Below are 15,579 nucleotides of genomic sequence, written 5' to 3' on the forward strand. Positions count from 1 at the left end.
AACCACTTAACCACGAGTCCCAATTCTCAACTGTCATCTACATCATTTTGGTAAAACAGAGTAACGGGTGTCATGGAACTAAATTTACCTTGCAGATTTAATTGTGTGTTTATAGTTTTGTTTTTATTTCCTTGTGGCTTACCCACATCTCTTTCTACAATGATAAGCAGTGACACTACCACAGTGCACTTTTGCACAAAGTTTAGAAATTTCTTAATAAAATAATTTCCCTAGACTCATGACACTTTGGATACAATAGGTTCTACACACTTGTACAATCCTTCTTGCAACAATTCTCAACTCATTTAAAAATGCACACAAAATCTAACACAATTGTAAAAAAAATTCATAAATCAGAGTTTCTAAATATTGACATTGAAGCATGGCAAAAATGTTTTCTTCTTAGTCAGTTATTAGTCAGTGGAAACCAATTATGAAACTAAGAGCTTCCAAATTAAAATCCTGAGAAATCCACAACTGGTTTTTCTTTGGATGTTATAGAATACACATTTACCCCCTCCCACTCCCTGTGGACACATTTCACTCATCTAAACCCAGAAAGCTTAGCCTCAAGCTAGGATAAGGTGCTGCCAGAGGTACTCTGATAAAACAATGCAGCTTACCATCCCATAGCAAACATTTCAATGCTGCTCCAAGTCGGTTGCTTATTTTTGACAGGAAATTATTGAAAGATTTTACCGTCTAAGATAAAGACAATTTGATCAAGTGTCTCTGCCACATTCCTCCCTTCCACTAGCCCACCTGGTCAAACTTCCTTCAACACTACCCTCTGCCCTAGCACTAAACTTGCATCTTCCTTTAGTTTCTCTCTTATCTTCCATCAAGCCCTCTCAGAGCTCATCTTGTTCATGAGAGACATTTCCTATTCCCTCAATCCTACTCTCATTAAACTGATCCCCAACTTCCCATTCTGATCCCATATTAGCCAATATCATTCTCTTTTCAGATGATGGCCCTCTCTCCTTTAAATCTACCATCATCACCCCTCTTCTCAAAAAAATGCCTGACCACACCATCTTTGCAAACTAAAGTCCTATTTCCAATCCCCTTCACTCTCAAGTTCTTGAACATGTTGTCACCTCCCAAATCTATTCCCACCTCTCCCAGAACTCCATATTTGAATCCCTCCGATCAGGTTTTTGCCATTACCACAGTACTGAAACTGATCTTATCGAAGTCACAAATGACATCCTAGGTGACTGCAACAATGGTAGAAATTACATTCTCATCCTTTTGGACCTGTCAGTAGCCTTTAACACAGTGGACCACACCATCCCTCTCCAACACCTCTCTACTATTGTCCAGCTGGGTGGAACTGCTCTCAACTGGTTCTGTTCTTATCTAACTAATTGCAGGGAGTCACTTGCAATGACTCCTCTTCTTGCTCCCGCAACATTACATTTGCTGCCTCTCAAGGATCCCTCTTAGCCTCCTCCTATTTCTCATCTACATGCTACCACTCAGCAACATCATCTGAAGCTACAGCATCAGTCTTCATGTGTATGCTGACGACACCCAGCTCGCCTCACCATCATCTCTCTCAACTCCTCCACTATTGCTAAATTATCAGACTGCTTATCTGACATCCAGTACTGGATGAGCAGAAATGTCCTCTAATTAAATATTGGGAAGACTGAAGCAATTGTTTTCAGTTGCTGTTCCAAACTCCACTCCCCAGCTAAATGGATTGCATTTTATGGAGGTGGGGGTGGACTGCTGGACACTCTCTCCACCGAAGGAAAGTTATCCAGAAGCTAACATGACCAGAACAAGCCCACCTCACTACCATAACATACTGGGGACAGGCTAAATTGGTTGAACATGGGACTTCTGCCCCTCAATGAGGGGAAGTCTTGCCCTCAGGAGCAGCCAGCCACCACCAACCCCTTCCCACCCTTTTTCATCTAGGCATTAAAAACAGCCTGCCCACTCCAGCTGTATTTTGGAATGGGCGGCGTATTATTCAGGTCAATAGGCTTGCAAGCATGCCTAAGTGACCTTTAATTATTTATTTACATATGGCGTGCTGCTGATTTTGGCACTTGCCGACCTAGCATATTATGGTGGTCAGTTTGATGGTGGGTAAGTCACCCAACCTATCTTACCTGCATGCCCCCCCCCCACCACCTCCCACTGAAAACACACCCGGCATGGACGCTTAATATTCAGCCCCAGTGTGGGTTTAAACATCTCAGTCCACAATGTTATTGTCACATTTGATCCCAAGATGAGCTTTCAACCTCATATTCATTGCATCACTAAGGCTGCCTATTTCCACCTCCAAAACATTGCCTGACTTCACCCATCTCAGCTTATCTGCTGCTGAAACCCCCCTTCATGCCTTTGTTGCCTCCCCTGGCTGGTCTTCCACATTCTACGCTCTGTAAACTTGAGGTCATCAAAAAATCTGCTGCCCATGTCTTAACTCACAGCAAGTCCATTCTCCTATTAGCCATCTGCCTGATGACCTACATTGGCCTCTAGTCAAGCAATGTCTTGATTTTAAAGTTCTCATCCTTGCTTTCAAGACCATCCATGGCCTCATCCCGACTCATTTCTGTAATCTTCTCCAGCTCATTAACACTCCAAGATATCTGCACTCCTCTAATTCTGGCCTCCTGTGCATCCCCAGTTTTAATTTCTCAACCACCGTTGGCTGTGCCTTCAGTTGCCTATACCCAAGTTCTGAAATATCCTCCTACACCTCCCTGCCTCTCTTTCTTTCTTTAAGACACTCCTTAAAACTTATCCCTTTGACCAAGCTTTAGGTCATCTGACTTAATATTGCTTTACATGGCTCAGTGTCATACTTTGTCATAATGCTCCTGTGAGGCACCTTGGGACATTTCATTATGTTAAAGGCACAATATAAGTTGCTGTTTTAAGCATTAATATAGTAATCACTTAAATGTATTTCTGCTTACCCCATTTTCTTTTCGTGAAATAGGCATCAGCACTGGGATCATTGAAGTGCCTGTTCATCATTGTTTCTGCACCAGCATGAAAGTCATAAGCAAATACAAGTGCTGTAGACAAAGCAACCAATAAAATCTATGTCAAAATTGAACCTGCAGTTCCCTGACATCTCTCATGGAAAAATCTCCTAAGCTTTAAATGTTTGCTTTTCTTTAGCTCATAGAGACCATATTTGAGGTAAAAGAAACTTCAGAAACAAAATCGATCCTACATGACTCATTGGTTTGTTACACAAACATTTTTTCAAGCTAGTTTGCACATTATGGTAAATGTAAAGACGTAGAAGGAATTTTTTTTTCTCTTACTGATGGACAATAGACCCAGTATGCCAGCTCACAAAAAAATAAAACTTAGTATTTAGGCCACCATCTTTCAAGATTAAAAGTCAGTACTTCACTGACCCTAACTATCAATTCAACCATCACAAATGCTCTTCTAATCTTTCTTGTACCTCTCTGTACAGGTGAGCCATCCATGGTGCTATGGGCTTGGCTCTGGTTGCACTCCCCAGGTGCATCATCACACTCACCAGTGTTCAGAACTGAATACTGGTTGCAAAATGGGATGTACTCAAGGGACCCCTGCACTACCTGCCTGTTTCTACTTGACTGTCTGTTGGTCATCCATTGCTTCTCTCCCTCATACTCTTAAGCTGTGGAGTGACCACATCTATAAACATGCTATCCACGAAGCTCTCAACCTTATGGGTGTATCGCAGTGAAACCAACTGCTGCTTAAGTTCTGAAACCTGGAACTCAAGCTGCTGCAACTGACAACACTTTCTGCACAAATGGTTATCCAGGATACAGGAAGTGTCCTGGAGTTCTCACATAGCACAGGATGTGCACTCTAGCGGTTGGAGCAGCCCTACCATTTCTCTGTTAATTAATAAACTTGCTACTATTAATAAATCTTAACTACTGCTAATAAACCTTTATCAACACTAATAAACCTCACTACTATTAATAAACCTTAAGAATACTAATAAGCTTTACTAATACTGATAAACCCTACTAATAATTAATATATCTTAGTAGTCTTACTTTAAAAAAGATAGAAAAGATGCACCAGTTTATTCCCTAGTTTAGCTAAAATAAATAGGAAATACTCACCAGCCCATCACCTACCTGCTTCCCTGTGATGTCACACCTTGATTTTTCCTTCTGAATGTGGGCTCTGACTGGTTCCTGGTTACAGGCAGCGGCAGATAGCTGTTTATATCCCTGCTCCTGATTTTGCTCTGTTTCGCTGTTCGCTGACTGAACTCTCACCTTCTCTGTGCTGTTTATATCCCCACTCCAATCTTGTTCTCTCCTGCTGCTTGCTGATCCTGATCCTCAAACACTCTTTTCCTCAATCAGCCAAAGGCTGAGCTAGCACAATAAAAGAGATGACAAAATTTGTCATCTGTGTCCGCCTTCGACAAGGAGGCTTCCAAGATACGGAAAATGGTCCACATTTTCCAGGATCTTGTGACGGATCTTAATCGGCATGCGGGGGTGTTTTGCAGTGGAAGCTGGTTGTAAGAAGACCTTAGTTCTCTGAGTGTTTAGTGAAAGGCACATTTTTTCATATGCTTTGGAGAAGAGTCACAATGAACTGAGACTCAGTTTCTGAGTGAGTGCACACACAAACATCATTGGCATACTGAAGCTCTATGACTGAGGTTGGAGTGGTTTTGGATTGAAGGCGACATAGGTTGAACAGTTTCCCATCTATTCTGTAGATTAACCCCACGCCTGTGAGTAATTTGCTGGAAGTGAGGTGCAGTATTGCAGCGAGGAAAACATAGAAGAGATTTGTTGCAATAACCCCATTGTTTTTCCCCAGTTTTCACTGAGACAAGGTTTGTGGTAGTTTCGTTGAAGATCACGGCTTGCATGTCATTGTACAACAGGCTGAAGATGGTGACAAATTTCTGAGGCAGCCAAATTTAAGGAGGATACTCCATAAGCCTTTGTGGTTGACAGAGTAAAAAGCTTTCGCGAGGTCAAAATAGACCATGTACAGCATATGGTGCTGTTCCCTGCACCTTGCTTTAATTTGCCACACAGTGAATATCATGTCTGTGGTGCCTCTCAATAAGCGAAAACAGTACTGTCACTCTGGAAGGAGTTCCTCAGCCACTGGAAGGATGCAGTTGAGGAGGGCGCAATGATCTTCTCTCTGGTAGACAGCTGGGAGACTCCTCTGTAGTTACAGCAATCGGACTTATCGCTCTTCTCAAGTATTGCCGCAGAGTGTCCCTGAGATCCCCCGGCATGCGCTCTTCTTCTCAGATAAGGAATAAGAGGTTGTGCAGCCATGCCAGGAGTGTATCTCTGCCGTGTTTCAAAATTTCAGCAGGGATTCCAGGGGCTTTTTCATACTTCAGCTGTTGAATTACTTTTTCAACTTTGCTCCAGACCAAGGTAGCGCCGAGACTGAGTCAGGCAGGGTATTGAAGAATGGCATTGAGGATATTCGATCGAAAGCAGAAGTTCTTCAAAATTTTCTCTCCTGCAAGCAATGACAGTCTCCCTGTCCTTGATGAGCTCCCCTCCATGCTTGACTGTCAGTGGGATGTGCCCTTGAGTGCTTGGTCCATATATTGTCTTGTCAACACCGAAGAAACTGTGCATGTTGTTGGTGTCTGAGAGTTGTTGGATCTCCCATGCTCTTTCTACCCACCATTTGTTCTTTGTCATGGGTTATATGCTGTACCACTGCCTTCAACTGCCTGTCAGGCTGTTGCTTTTCTTTTGAGCTTAGGTGAAGTTTTCAGTCAATGATAGTTTTGCGTTTACACTTGATTAGGTCCTGTACCTCTTGGTCATTTTCATTAAACCAGTCACAATGTTTCCTATTACAGAGATCAAGGGCCTTCTCCACCTTCCTAAATATTGAAGGATGGCCGTTTATTTGTCTTAAATCACTAAAACATTTACTCCAGCTTTGAACTTAAGTAGCAGTTCAGCGTGGAGGCTAAGTATTCTTGGAATTACAATTGTATTAAGACATCAGTGGCCCAATTAATAAGTTCCATTAACAGCAATAAACTATTTTCTGAAGAAATACAAATGCAAAATACTGCAGATGCTGGGAATCTGAAATAAAAACAGAAAATGCTGGAAATACCAGCAAGTCAGGCAGCATTTGTGGAGTTAAAAACAGTGTTAACATTTTGGGTGTGTGACTTTCCATCTGCTCTGGTGAAAGTTCACAGATCTGAAACCTGACCTCTGTTTCTCTCTCCACAGACGCTGCCTTACGTGCTGAGTATTTCTAGCATTTTCTATTTTCTGACACAAAGCTGATAATATGCATCTTGGAAAAACTGGAACATGATGCTTGCTTGTTTGCAGAATTAGAGTTTTCCTTGTTCAGGGTTTTCTCCTTCTGAATCAAACACTCGACATGAGCCTTATTGTAGCCTTTCAAACAGTGTTCAACATTGAAATTATCCAATGTCAGTAAGCAATGCAATGATCATGGGGTTTGGTTACTGGAAACAGTCAGAACTATTTTAGCAGATGCAGAGGCTGGATGTTGTCACTGATGACTATGACTTGACTTGAAGATCCAATGGAGGCGGAACAGAGTTGATATTTCATTTTTGAGCTGCAAAATGTAAAAAAAACTCACTGGCGTTACGACAATGACCTCCAAATTTCATCTTCAAAATGAAAAAAAGCTTCCTGCAAACCCCTTCGCACTATTTTTAAAAGCCCTTTGACAAGTAACCGAATAGATACATGTGAAACTGCTGCTCACAATGAGGAAAAAAACGAAAGAGCAAGATCACCAAGCCAAGCTAGCTTCCATAGTAGTTAACCGTTAAACTAGGTTCTCATTTAGCTGAGTGTTCATTAGTATGCTGAGATCCCTCAATGAAAAAGTAACATACTTTGGAGTTAATATTCATGATGTTAATGAGAGAATACTAATATAGATGATTATTGTAAAAACACATGCTAATTGTAGAGAAAAGTTTATCAAGTTTGTTACCCAAGATATTATATGGTTGTGCTTTTACCTTTTATGCAAGAGGAAAGGAACATGAAGGCTACAGATTGTAAGCTTCATAAACCCTTGGCTTTGGAAAATATGAAATTAAAATAAAGGGGCCAGTATGAACAGTTGGTTAGAGGGTGTGCTTAATAACACCAATGGCATGGGTTCAAACCCTGCACTGGCTAAGGTAGTTCTTGAAGCCTGCTTCTTCCCCAGGCCTATTGTGATATCATGGCATTGCCTTAGCTCCTTCAGAATGTGAAGCTCAGTAACTTTTCCCAGTTCATTTCTCTATCATTCATATCTTCCAGTAACTCTTTCCTCCCCACCACACAAGAATTCAAATTGTTCTTTAAACCTCCGTCCTTTGAGTTGCTAAATCATATAACTCCTTCAACTGAGCAGATGGTGGCCTTCTTTCAGATGAAGGATTTTAATCAAGAAATATATGCAATGCATTTGCCTTGTCCTTTTGACTTATTGAGGATACATTTATGTAAACAGTTCAATAAGGATAAAAATGGAAAATCATTCTAAAAATAATCTGTCTAAAGGTTAGGTTACACATATACACCATAAAAACTACAGATGCTACCCAGAGCTCAAAACCAGTAATTATCAACTTGGCTAGCTGGAAAAAATGCCCTAAAATAGATTTATTTCATCAAGTAATAACTGCTAAGACTTTCAATAATCTTCTGCTAGAAAATGTGCACTATACTGCTTATGTTGGTTGTTACAGAGGGAAAAAAATCACTACTCACAGTGTTCTCCAAATGCTTTGGTGGTGAATACTTCTCTAAGCGTTACTGTATTTGAATGTTGTATCTTCTTCCACATGTCCACTAAGACCATACACTTAGTATTGACAAGCCGAAAGCCTGGAAATGTACCCAAAGTACAGTTAAAACTGTGATCTTTTATCCCTGGGATCTGATCCAGTATTTCAGTTGATTGTAAGGGTTCATGTGAAATTTGAACAGTTTGAACTTACTTACACAGAATGGCTGTATTGTTCAGGCAATAGGAATAGATACAGTCAATGAAAAAAATGCACTATTGTAGTAAGGAATGGGCTTCTGATACCATCATAGAGTATTAAAGTTTGTAATTTGTATTTACCTAACTAGACAGTACAATATGATAACACTGGGTTCCCAAAGTTAGAAACGATCCACTTCGGATTACCTGTATCTCTGGCCTCAAGCATAAAAAATGATTTGGAAAAAACATTTCTACAAGACATAATTACTTAAAGCAACTTAACAGAACAGTTGCAAGCTGCTAACATAGGATGATTGCAAGTCTAAAATTCCTTACCATGTATCCTGCGAAGGCAGTATGGGAGGTCGTCTTTGCTATTGATAGCTTTATAACAGGATGTAATGAAACCAAAATTACTTGTTTTTTGTAGCCGACTAGCTGGTGGAGGCTCCAAAGGAAAAAGACTGTGGTAGTTGTCTACCTCTGTTGGAAACCCTATAGCAGACAATCCATGCATTATTATAAGCAGAAGAAAACAAGTCACTAGCCCATACAAAACAAACTAAAATGGAATGAAGACTTTCTCCTCTTTTCCATTAAGTAGATTAACATATATGGTTCTTAGCAAATCTCAGAACACTTTATATTATTATAATCTAGATTGATTAACAACTACTCCTTAAATAGATAAAAATAAACTCCTTCAAAGGCTCAAATTAGTTCACTCAATAAGTAGCTGAGCCTTATAAACCAGAAAGTTCCCTGATTAGATTCCTGAACTGTACTGAATTAGCTAGTCCCAGCCAGATAGCAGTTGTATACAAATGGGTTGAGATCCCTGGTTGTAGGAGGAACAAAACCCTGGGTCAGAAAGGGGGCAAAAAGCAGTTATTGTTCCCACTCCTAAACGCTATCTAGTGATCCCTGCTGGAACAATGTGTACAAGATTAATAAAGAAAGATTCAGACTTATGCTTTAGATTCTCGCATGAAGAATGATTGCTTAGACGAGGTGCTAAGGATTCCCAAGTATGCATGAAGCAGCACCTCAGCAAAGAATCGACACTTTCAGAAGCAGGAGAGGTTGAAAATGGTCAGAAAAAAAGGTGTAAATCAAGTAAAAAGGATTACATAGCTCAATAAATTAAAGTAATACCATGCATCTCAGTAGAAAATAAATGTGATAGTCTAACAAAACTCTGAAAAATTAACCAACTTTAGAGTAAGTAACCCTAGAAGAAATAGGAAAACATATTGCACATAAAGCAAATCAGGTGACTGCTTATTGTACTCATAGTTTCACAACTTACTTTAGTTTCAGCACGTGCTGTGAGGTAATTCCAAGTCTTTTCAAAGCTGATTTATACGCTAAGTCATCAGAAATTACTATGCCAAAAAATATACTCAAGTATACCACTTTAGTACAATATTGAGCAACTTGTGTGTGTAAACAAACAAATTAACAATCAGTATTGTATTGGCTCTGCAGTCCTGAAAAGAAACTGCCGTTACCTTCAGACTATGCTAGACAGCAAAGAAAATCACTAGCCCAATGACTCTGTGGTCTGTGGCAAGGTATCTAGCAACAAAGTGGTGCAAATCTACTTTACAGACAGTACTGCTCAATGCACCTTCAATATGGATATATGGAGTTCCAGTAATACAGTGATCATGTCACTGGTCTAGAAATCCAGGGAACTGGACCAACGATCCGGACATAAGCTCAAATCCAATCACAGCAGCTGAGGAGTTTAAATTCAGTTAATTAAATAAATGTGGAATAAAAAGTTCATAATAGTAATGGTGACCATGAACCTACCAAACTGTTATCAAGTTCTTTCTGTTCACTAACGTTCTTTTCAGAAAGGAAATCATCCATCCTCATCCAATTTGGCATATATCTGAATCCAGGCCAATAGCAATGTGGCTGACTTAACTGCCCTCTGAAATGGTCTAGCAAACCACTCGGTTACACCAAATCAGTACTGAAAACTGGAATGTCAGATCGATCTAGGCGCTGGATTCGGACAAATCGTAGGTACAACCAGCCTTTCAACCCTGTATAATCCTCCTCCCTAACATATGAACTTGCCAAAATTGCGAGAGCTGTGTCACAGTCAAGTAACAGACTGACAGTCATACTCACAGAATCAACATCAATGTCCTCAAATCCTTCACCACATTCCTTGGTTACTTCCTGTCCAACTGGCAGAACAGGCCCACTAGAGGTTGGCAGTACAGTGGTATACATTCAGGAGTGAATAGCCCTGGGAGACTTCAATACTGACCCTGGACCTCATGAAGTCTCATGGCATCAAGTCAAACATGGGCTAAAAGGGCATCTGAGGTGCTGAAGCCGATTCGAAGCAGCAGAATTGTATTTCATCACAATCTGCAATCTAATGGACTGGTATATCCCTTACTCTACCATTACCATGAAGCCAGGGGGCCAACCTTGGTTCAATGAGGAGTGCAGAAGAACATCCCAGGAGCAGCAACAGGCACACCTAGGAACTTGAAGCTACAACGCAAGACTACAACACATACTTAACAGCAGAAGTAGCATGTTAGAGATAGGGTTAAGTGATCCCACAACTATCCAACTCTGTAGTTGTCACAATCTGTCATGAATGGTAGTGGACCATTAAACAACTAATGGGAGAAGGAACATTCCCATCCTCATTGATGGCAGAGTCCAGCATGTGACTGCAGGAAACAAGGCATAAGCATTTGCAACTTTCTTCAGGCAGACATCCCAACTGGATGATCTATCTTGGCCTCCTCACAGCAGCCAGTCTTTAGTCAATTTGAGAAACAGTTGAATGCACTGATACAGAAATGGCTAGGGGCCTCGACAACATCCCAGCTATGTTCCTAAAGAATTGTGCTCCAGAATTAGCTGAAGCTCTAGCCACGTTCTTCCAGTACATCTGTAACAATGGCATCTACCCAACAAAGCGGAAAATGGCCTAGGTGCGTTTCTTTCCACAAAGAGCAGGACAAATCCAATCTGGCCAATTACACCCAATCAGTCTACTCTCAATCAGTAGCAAAATGACGGAAGGTGTCATCAACACTTGATAAATGGCACAAGAGACACTTACCAACCAATGACCACTGATGCACAGCTTGTGTTTTCTGCCAGGAACACTTAGCTCCAGACGGCATTACAACCTTGATCCAAATATGGACAGGAGAGGTGAATTCCAGAGGTGGGAGAGAATGACTGTCCTTGACATAAAGACAGCATTTGATAATGTGGCATCAAGCAATCACAGCAAAACTGAAGTCAATGGGAATTTGGGGAAAACTCTTCGCCTGTTGGAGTCATACTTAGCACAAAGGAAGATGGCTGTGGTTGTTGGAGACCTATCATCTCAGCTCCAGGACATCGCTGCAGGAGTTCCTCAGGGCAGTGTTCCAGGTCCATTTACAGCTACTTCATCAATGACCTTTAAGACAGCATAAGTAGGATGTTTGCTGAAGATTGCAGCATTCAGTTCCTTTTGCAAGCCCTCAGTTAATGAAGCTGTCCATGCCCACATGCAGCAAAGCCTGAGGAGCACTCAGGTTTGGGGTGATAAGTGGAAACTAACATCTGCATTACACAAGTGCCAGGGCAGCAAGTGCATGGGAACACCACCTCCTCAAACTTCCCTCCAAGCCATTCACTATTTTGGTTTGGAAATATATTGCTATTCCTCCATTGTCACTCAGTCAAATCCTGGAACTTCCTCTGTAACAGCACTGAGGGAGTACCTTCATCACATAGATTGTAGCAGTTCAAGAATGCAGCTCACCACCACCTTCTCAAGGGTAATTAGGGTGGGCAATAAATATTGAGCTTGTCAGCAACACCCACATTCCATGAAAGAAAAAAACTTTTTTCTCCACTATGAGCAATTAGACTTCACCTCATTAACATATTTGTGTAATTAATGAGGTTTAAGTTATCAAATCATACAGTACATAAGTTTAATGATAGAAAATCTTAACTTGTATGTTTTATTGGGATGTTGTTGTAGTTGGCATCTCTTTTTAGTGCCAACATACTGCAATGTAGCTTTAGTATTGCTGAAAAAGCTAAGCTTTACATCTAGTCACCAAGATACAGCAGTCACCAAGATAAATCACAACAATTTACCAAACAACAATTTATACTGCATGAGAAGAGAGTGCTCGTTGGTTGACAAGCGGACTCTGGTGGAGACGTTGCCATGGAAAATGTAGCATTGAATAGTTAACTGCCCAGATAAAAGCAAAATACTGCGGATGCTGGAAATCTGAAACGAAAACAGAAAATCCTGGAAAAACTCAGCAGGTCCGACAGCATCTGTGGAGAGAGAAACAGAGACCTTCTTCTCTTCTCTTTCCCTTTAGCTCTGAAGAATGGTCATACAGATTCGAAACATTAACTCTGTTTCTCTCTGTACAAATTCTGTCAGACCTGCTGAGTTTTTCCAGCATTTTCTGTTTTTATTTCAGTTAACTGCCCAGTTTCTTCAAATTCAAAATGGATATTCGACTCTGATTGGTCAACTGGGGATGAACCAGGGAATGACTGCTCCCTAAGCTTTTGTTTATTTGAAAAGGGCACAATGTGTGGACATGCTCCATCTGTCTGCAAAGGACTTATCCTTGTGTATGAATAAATGTTGTTTTTAGCATGCAAAAGTGAGCCACACTGTGAGCCTGAATGATAATCTTAAATTGTTTAGCAGATGTTGTCCAATCACGGAGTCACATCTAATGTCGGGCACTATGTTTTGAGTGTTGCAAACACAGGCTGATTGAAATATGGTCAGTACTTTGCCTATTGCAAACAGCCAAAGGATGTGCTGCTTGATACAATACACCAATCTTTGGGATGTACAGCCTATATACCTGGCAACACACCGGTACTGAAATTCATATAGTCATTTGGCAGTACAGAACTTCAGTATTGTGAAAAAGAGACACATTTTTGTCAAAGTTTTTTATCTTGCACTCATCAGGGCAATTCGCAAGAAAATATACCAATGTCAGGGAAACAGCATATTCATACTGTATGAGAAGAGAATGCTGATTGGTTGGCAAGTGAACCCTGATTGGTAGAAACATTGCTATTTTCTTGGTCTGCACTGGAGTGCTGTTTTGTTGCATTAGCATGCTTAAGTTGGAGTTTGGTGAGTGAGGGAGTCTTAAGGGTTAATTTAATTTAATTTCTATGTAAAGTCTAGTCTTTTCTTTAATTTAGCAATTAATTAAAAGTTGCTCTTTGGGTTGAGAGAAGTTGAGGTTTAGTCCAGCTTTAAATCAGGAGTATACAGGCTCTGCTTGGAGCTAACTAATTAGATAACTGGCTTAAACTGGTTTTCAGGAGCTTAAATCAGGGAACATAAAAGCATACTACCTTCAGTGCTACTTTTGTCTGCACTGGGGTGCTGCGCTGGGTGCATTAAAGTGCTCAAATTGGAGTTTGGTGAGTGAGAGGACTCGGTGAAGAAGGAAGGAGGTGGTCCTTTTGTTTTCCACCTTATTTTAGCCTCCAGGGGATGACTCTTATTTTTCTACAGGGGAAGCCCATAAAGCAGTGGGAGTTCAGAGACAGAGCCCATAAAATAGAGGAGAGAGAGCAAGCCAGGGGCTTACAGATTAAGTCTAAAAGTGACATCACAGGAGTCTCGTAAGTATGGGCCTTTCTGGGCTTGGCACAGAGAAGGCACTTTGTGAGTGACAGGTGAGGTTATGTTATATTATACCATTCTGTAGTAAACACTATATATAAAGTTCAAGGAATGTCAGAGCAGCTCAGCCAGGTGGAATGTGCATTCTGTGGGATGTGGGAAGTCGTGCAGACACAAAGTTCCCTCAGTGACTACATCTGCAGGAAGTGTCACCAAATACAGAAATTTGAGCTCTGGGTGTGGAACTCGAGCGGTGGCTGGAGTCACTGGTACATCTGCAAGGCTGAGGATTACATGCAAGCATGTTTAGAGAGGTGATTAGACTGCAGCTAAGTAGCACATAGGCAGAGAGGGAATAGGTGACCGCCACAGTATCTAAGAGAAACATGGAGGTAGTGCAGGAATCCTGAGTTTATCTTGCTCTCTAACTACTTTTCCATTTTGGATACTGGTGAGCAAGATGGTGTCTCAGAGCTGTAGCAAGACCCAAGCTCATGGCACCATGGATGGCTCAGTTGCACAAGAGGGCAGGAGTGGAAGTGCTTTGGTGGTAGGGGATTCCGTAGTTAGGGGAGCAGGCAGGCATTTCTGCAGCCATAGACGTGATTCCAGGACAGTTTGTTGCCTCCCTGGTGCTAGCATCTAGGATGTCACAGAATGGCTGTAGGACATTCTTATGAGGGAGTGTGAACAGCCAGAGCTCGTGGTCCACATTGGGACCAATGACACAAATAGGAAAAGGGGTGAGGTCTTGAAAGCAGATTTTAGGGAGTTTAAAAAGCAGGACCTCAAGAACAGTAATCTCAGGATTACTCCCAATGCCACATGCTACTGAACATAAGAATAGGAAGACTGAGAAGTTCAATACGTGGCTGGAGGAGAAATGGAGGAGATGGGGAGCTTTAGATTTCTGAGGCATTGGGACCAGTTCTGGGGCATGTAGGATTTGTACAAGAAGGACGTGTTACACCTTAACAGGACTGGGATGAATGTCCTCGTGGGGAGGTTTGCTAGTGCGGTTGGGGAGGGGAATGGGAACCTGAGTGGAAACTCAGAGGAGAAAAACTGGCAGTGGGAGGTAGAGAAGTATTAACTGATAAGCAGGATATATCAGAGAGCAGCATCAAGGTTAATAGAATACTTGGAGAGTTTGACAGAATTAGAGAAGGCAATAGTAAGCCAGTTGATGGGATCAGAGTAAGGGGGAAAAGTAAAAAAACCTAAATCAGGCTTAGTGTGCCTGTATGCAATTGCATGGAGTGTGGTTAATAAGACTGGTGAACTACAGGCACAGGTTGACAACTGGAATTATGATATTAGTGTTATAACAGAGACCTGGCTCAAAGGAGGTCAGGGCTGGACGTTAAATATTGCTGAGTACAATAAGGTGTTTAGGAGAAACAGGAAAGGAAGAAAAGGGGAAGAGGGGGATGGGCGTGATAGTATTGATTAAAGATGGCATTACAGTACTGTAGAGAGAGGATGTTCCAGCGGAGTCAAGGACAGAATCTCTCTGGCTAGGGGTAAGGAATGAAAAAGGCTCAAAACATAAATTAGTGTACTATATAGACCATGAACCAGTGGAAGGGATGTAGAGAAACAAATTTGTGAAAAAAATACAAGGGGTGCAAGGATTATAGAGTAATTACAATGGGGGACTTCAACTATTCAAATATAGACAGGGATAGGAATAGTGCAAAGGGACAAGAAGGGCATGACTTCCTGGAACGCATTCAAGATCATTTTCTGCAGCAGTATGTTTTTGGTCCAGTAAGAGGGCAGGCACTGTTGGACCTGGATGTGGGCAATGAGTTGGCCCAAGTGGATCAAGTATCAGTGGAGAGACAATTTTATCATAAGGTTTAGGTTGGCCATGGAAAAGGACAAGGAACATAATTTTGTACATCTCAACCAGAGCAGGGATAATTAATCGGGGGAAA

General features: G+C 41.3%; 1 protein-coding gene across 2 annotated transcripts in view; it reads right to left on the reverse strand.

Moving 5' to 3' along the window:
* The window catches only part of pan3 (poly(A) specific ribonuclease subunit PAN3), a 203,791-nt gene that overhangs the window by 50,341 nt on the left and 137,871 nt on the right, over positions 1 to 15,579 (reverse strand). For both annotated transcript variants that reach the window (XM_041198817.1, XM_041198815.1), the window contains 3 exons: positions 8,311 to 8,469; positions 7,755 to 7,871; positions 2,946 to 3,047 (listed from right to left, as the gene is read on the reverse strand). In XM_041198817.1, coding sequence (XP_041054751.1) covers positions 2,946 to 3,047; positions 7,755 to 7,871; positions 8,311 to 8,469 — 378 coding nt within the window. The remainder of the gene's footprint in view (positions 1 to 2,945; positions 3,048 to 7,754; positions 7,872 to 8,310; positions 8,470 to 15,579) is intronic.

This window comes from Carcharodon carcharias, chromosome 11 (genome assembly GCF_017639515.1).
Source record: "Carcharodon carcharias isolate sCarCar2 chromosome 11, sCarCar2.pri, whole genome shotgun sequence".
NCBI lineage: Eukaryota > Metazoa > Chordata > Chondrichthyes > Lamniformes > Lamnidae > Carcharodon > Carcharodon carcharias.